Below are 6000 nucleotides of genomic sequence, written 5' to 3' on the forward strand. Positions count from 1 at the left end.
TATTTGTGCAATGTTTCAGCCCAGCATGAGACTTGACAGGGTAATACCACCCGAGGTGTTGCCCTAAGAAACATTATGTTCAGATGTTGCCAGTACATTTCAGAAAAAGATTTAGTGTGGGTGTGTTTGTTTTCTTCTTTTTAGCACTGTCTCTCTATCCTGCACCAAAGACGGATTTCTATGTGGACAATCTATTGACTCTTTTTTTATGGCTTTCCTACAAACACATACTGTTCATGTTCAGCTATCTATAGTCTTTGCATCGACTAAAAACAAGTGATCAGTATTGGTGTGACGCATAAACCTCCTTGATAATGTATTCTCATCTCATCTCCAGTTGAAATATGAGATGTCCAACATCATAAAAGGCATGCTAATCAACTACACTGGTCAGAACAGAACCACAGAGCACACCTGGGACTACGTTCAGAGGACGGTGAGTTAACTCTTCAACCTGGTTTGTACAAAACGCACCCAAAGATCTAATGTAAAATGAATAAACTAAATCATCAAACAAATCAGTTGTAATATAATGTCAGTTTACGTTAATGGTAACATTAATACCCCATTAGTTTGAAAAACAGTCCATGACACCATGGCAGTATTGTCATACCACTATATGCTACACAGATACATGAACAGCAGCAGGTTGGATTCACAGATGCTACTCTAAATGACTCTTACAGTAACACAAGTGCATATATAATTATAAAATGGGTGTTTCCAGTGTGAATTGAACTCTTAACTCTTCAGTACTAGTCTCAAGTTATTTTCAATGTAATGCTGTTACAAATTGTCAGCAGAATGGGAAGAACAGGAATAGGTCTACTTCCCATTACACCGGAATATGTGCGCATGGGTAACCACACTGCTAGCCTTTTAGTCACATCATTTTAAAAGCCTAAATTAGCTACTTTTGCAACATGTTTGGGAGAGTTTGTTGACAAATGAAAACCAAATACAACCCATTTGTGTATAGCTCCTTTTAAATTAACTGAATCGATTATTAGTATTAGCATTAATATTGGATTTTATTTAGATGTAACTGCCAGTGGCACAAGTTTTGTTGACATTTCTGTAGTTTTTTTTCACCAAGTTGGGGATATCGTAGCTGTCAGAAGTATCCCAAATCGCTACACTTTATCTGACTTGGTTGCTCGTAATTACGGTCTAGCACCATAATATACAGGGCCAAGCTATTTGCATTATCAGACACTTTAAGGGTAAGTGAGAAACTATGTTTTGTTTATTTTTTGTACTTTGGATGAAATTATTAATTACCAATCAGCACCTAGCAAATACCAACATGTCTGAAGCAAGCTGAAGTCAGATTGTTCAATGCTCTGAAGATGTTTATGCAGTTTCTTCACTCTCTTCTTCGTCCTCTCTCTCTTTCTTTTCCTGCCAAGCCTCTTTTCCCCTGATCTTTCTGAAAACTGCAGCCAAGAACAGATTGGTTTCAACACCACAATAGAAATGGTCATTCACTGAGCCGATGCATTTGCTAGTTTTGCTTCTTATTTATTTTTCCATTAATTCCTCCTGTGTCCTTTTTTTGTACATTTTCAGCCTATCCTCTTGCTTTCTCTCCTAATCATTTCACTCACATCCTCCCTTTCTGTCATGTCACCAGATGCAGTGCTGTGGATGGACAGGTCCAGGCAACTGGTCTGAGAACATTTTGATCAAGAACAGCTCTCAGAACCTCTACTCCTGTTCCTGTCGCAATGACTCCCTGCCTGGCGCAGACATCAAGGACGTAGGCCTGTGTGTGCACCTATCCACAGAACTACCCATCTATAAAACGGTACATAACTCTTAAATCTGCAATGCTGTTTCTGCACTATGGTTAAAAAATCATTTTGAAATTGTGAATTTACTGATGAAGCCAACAGCTGTTTATCCAGTGTTCCCATCTCAGTTCAGTATCAAGTATCAAGGCTGGCACAGCAAACATTACTCAAACAGTATATCAATCCATTTTTGTTACAGAGTAACATAACTCTTGCGATTGGTTGTAAAGTCCTTTCAACTTTCCCTTTTTGGTTCATAATTTTGTGGTCACACACTCACTCAGCCACCGTGTGAAACTGCTGTGCAGAGCAGTTGCAACTCTGGCTGCAGTCTGCTTTTGATTGTGCTGAACCAACTATGACGGGACTTTCTCCGTCAATGCAGGTTTTTACTCTGTTGCCAGTGTTTTAATTTTGGTTGATGATCAGCCATGATTCTTTTACTGTACAGACATGTTGGATATTACTTAGTTTGGCTGTTTTAAATGGTAACATTTGTGAATGCTAACAGACCTACGTCTAAACCCTGGTCAGTGTTATTTCAGCTGGGTGAACAATGCTACAGCACATCTGCATTGTTCTGACAGAACTTACACCTTTACTCAGTACGTAAGTCACTTTGACTGGTGTTGTGTAACTCTGGCTGTCAGCTCCGTGTGGCACTGTGGTCGTACTTAATCAGCACAGTATACAATACGGTATACAGCACAGAAAACCAACAGCTGAGGCGTGTTGTTTGTGCTGTGTGATTTGTTCAAACACCAGGAAAGCTCTACTGTTCTGTTGTTTGGTCTGCGTGTTTCAGAAACTTTACTCGGTCTATCTCTCTCTCTATCTATCTCTCTCTCTCTCTATCTCTCTCTCTCTCTCTCTCTCTCTCTCTCTCTCTCTCTCTATAGCGTTTTCCTCCGCTCAGCTAAGCCGTGTTATTCTTCCCCTCACTGACTCAGTCCAAAGACAACAGTTGTGTTTTGAAAAGGCTCTGTTCATGTCCGGCTGGGATCACGTAGCCATTCATCTCTGCTCCACACGACAGTCTGCAACCCCTCTCTTTCCATGTCTTTCTTAATCTCTCTCTCTCGCTCTCTCTTTTTCTCCCTCTCTTGTTCTCTCTTGTAGGGCTGTGCAACCAGCGTGGAGAAATGGCTCCTGGACAACTGTGGAGTTATTCTGGGAATCTGTGTTGGTGTGGCAGTCATTGAGGTAACCATCTCTCCCTCAGACTAACCTTAAAGAATAGGTTGTTCTGATTTTTTTCTAGACTTAGAGATCTTAATACCACACTCACATGCTGTGTGTACTGTACATTTAAAGAGTTTGGTCACTAATATAACAAAATAAAAGAGATAATAATTTGTTAATTAGTGGGCTATTGAGGTGCTGGAAGACAGATTCCACTCCTTCAGTCTTTATGCTAAGCTAACTGTCTCCTAGCTCCAGCTTTATATTTAGGAAAGGCATGGAATTGGTATCTCATGTCAAAGAAAATAAGCAGATTTCCCCAAATGTCAAACTATTTCTCAACAAAATCAAAAGTGTATCTTCCATCATTTATAACGGACGGTGGAAAAGTTGGTGTATCGGTAAAAGCAAAATGTGTCAAAATGCTAGGAAACAAACATAGCGATGCATGCTTATCTTGATAAACCAACTCCTAACATTCACATAACAGGAAATGCACATTAATTCACATTTTATTATGGCAGTTTTCTGGAAATTTGGCTAGATTTTGCCCTAGATTTGGATTGAAAACTGCCTACTCTTGTATATGTATAAATCTTTGGATAAATCTTTGGATTTGACATTAATATGTTTGAGTGGTTGATCTATTGGTCAATTTTTGATGCTGATAACTAAGTTGAAAACTCCATTTCCTTCAGCTCCTTGGGATGATCCTCTCCATGTGTCTGTGCAAGAGTGTTGTCGTGGAGGATTATACCAAAGTACCGAAGTACTGAGCTGAAGACAGAGCCAGCTTCACACCACACACAGATGGATGGACTCTTTTCCTCTCTCTCTCTCTCTCTCTCTCTCTCTCTCTCTCTCTCTCTCTCTCTCTCTCTCTCTCTCTCTCTCTCTCTCTCTCTCTTTCTTTCTTTCTCTCCTCTCTCTCTTTCTCTCTCTTTCTTTCTCTCCTCTCTCTTTCTCTCTCTTTCTCTCTCCTTGTCTCACATTCTTATGAACACACACACACACACAAATAAGACAGCTGTCTCAACCATTTGAGCTTCTCCTTCCTTGACAGCTGTGCAAATTTCTCACGCCCCACACAAACACACACACACACACACACACACACACACACACCTCAATCAAGCTATGACACTTGTTGGAAATGCTTCCACAAGTAACCATTGTTGTCTTTTTTTAAGGAGACTTTTTTGATGTTTTGGTAATATCTTTTGGTGGAGGCCTGAGAAATTTGCGGTGTGATACTATGCAAATGTTCATTTATGTGTTGTTTTGTTTTCCTTGGCTGACCTCAATGAAGCGCTTAACATAGTAGTAGAGAGAGCACTTTAGTGACATTTGCTGAGCTGAGAGCCGGAGCATCCTCTGACTCTAGGGCATGGAGATGAGAGGGAGACTGAAGGGTGTGGGTGGGTGCGAGGTCGACGCACTCGAGGATTAGTCCCACTTTGTGATCGTGCAGCTGGTATTTTTGGTGCAGAGGGTGGAGGAGAGGCCCGGGGCTGAGCCTGGGCAGGGCTGCTGTGGTGGAGGTTTTGGCTTCTGTCATGAGCTCCTTGTACCCAGTAGTCCTGATATTAACCTCCGTTTACACCCACCACCTCCTCCTCCTCCTCCTCCCTCCCGCTATCCATTATTTTTTAGAGTCTCTAAATCACGTCTCTGTCCTCCTCTCAAGTGTGTCTGACTGGTAAATAGTAGCTTTCCAAAATGACTAGTTTTGCATGAAGTAAGTATGTGTATGATGTGTTGAGTGAGTATTTTATTTCTTATTTTATATTCTCATGTCATCTCTGTTTTTTTACAACTGTATATATATATATATATGACTGGTAAGGGATTATGGCACTTCAGTGCTTGGTCAACGTTTATGGGAAAGCTGTTAGCCACATGCTGTTGTTGTAAGAGTGCTATTGTTCTTCGTTTCCTTTCTTTTGTTTTTGATGTACAGAATATGGCTGCCACAGCAGCTCGTCAGCACTATTTTGGTCTGAATCAGAGAAATTGGAACCCTTAGAGTGAATCTGTCATCACTAAAGCTATATTTTAATTTCTTTATGACAGCATGAGTTTGTGAACTGGTAACATACCATAGCGCCTGCCCCAAACATCTTAATTAATCCTTAATTTATCCTCACACCTGCCTTCATTTAGAAAAATCTTGTTTTCATCATAATAGCAGTAACTTGAAAATGGCAGCTGTGTGACCACAAAGTATTTTCCCTTCTCTGCATGATAGTTTGTTTTCCCAGAAGTCACTTTGCCTAGTTTTTCATATAATCGGTAACAAGAGCAAGAGAAAAACATTAACCCTTTGCTAAAGAAATGTTTTGCAAAAATGTTGCTTTGAGTTTCCTCATCTCACTTCTCGTTATTTCAGTGCTTCCACTTCATTTCAAACACAATATATTATTGCTGAATTTATGGTTAAATTAGTGGATAGATTGCACTTTTAGGTGGTTTATGTCTCATATGAGTCATTTCAAATTATGTCCATCACTCTGCAATGACATGAGGGCAGAAAGTGTCCATTTAACAAAACAGTTTTGTCTGTCAAAATTGGTCAGCCTCTATTTTATGACCTGCCAAATTCAAACATTAATTTATCTTAATTAGATATGAAGGCTCTTTATTGTGTGTTTAAGATATTTTTACACTTTTACAAAAAAAAATGAATGACTTTGTTTAGAAGAAAAAATATAAGTACGCCATGTATAAAAACAAATGTTTCTTTTTTATTCTTGAGAATTATTAATAAAGCTGAATCCACTAGAATCCATTATTATATGTTGTGTTTTTTTAACCTAGTTACAGTACACAGGGGTAACAGAACATGACATGTAGACTGATATTTTTTCAAGCAGGTTACTGTTTGATCTTTCCTTTGGTCAGTCAGGTGTTGTACCTAAAGCAACCAGAAGGTGGCAGTATATATTTAACTGTCACTAGCTCAGACAGAAATGCATTTGGACAAGATGAGCACATTTAGTATGTTATGGCGTTTTAAGTGTAAATG

General features: G+C 39.4%; 1 protein-coding gene across 1 annotated transcript in view; it reads left to right on the plus strand.

Moving 5' to 3' along the window:
* cd82b (CD82 molecule b) overlaps nucleotides 1-5764 on the plus strand; it is a 29201-nt gene extending 23437 nt beyond the window's left edge. Inside the window, exons 6-9 of the mRNA XM_031282509.2 lie at nucleotides 338-436; nucleotides 1634-1807; nucleotides 2913-2996; nucleotides 3674-5764. Coding sequence (XP_031138369.1) covers nucleotides 338-436; nucleotides 1634-1807; nucleotides 2913-2996; nucleotides 3674-3751 — 435 coding nt within the window. The 3' untranslated portion in view covers nucleotides 3752-5764. The remainder of the gene's footprint in view (nucleotides 1-337; nucleotides 437-1633; nucleotides 1808-2912; nucleotides 2997-3673) is intronic.
* Nucleotides 5765-6000: the final 236 nt, after the last annotated feature.

Source organism: Sander lucioperca, chromosome 7, assembly GCF_008315115.2.
Source record: "Sander lucioperca isolate FBNREF2018 chromosome 7, SLUC_FBN_1.2, whole genome shotgun sequence".
NCBI classification, from domain to species: Eukaryota; Metazoa; Chordata; class Actinopteri; order Perciformes; family Percidae; genus Sander; species Sander lucioperca.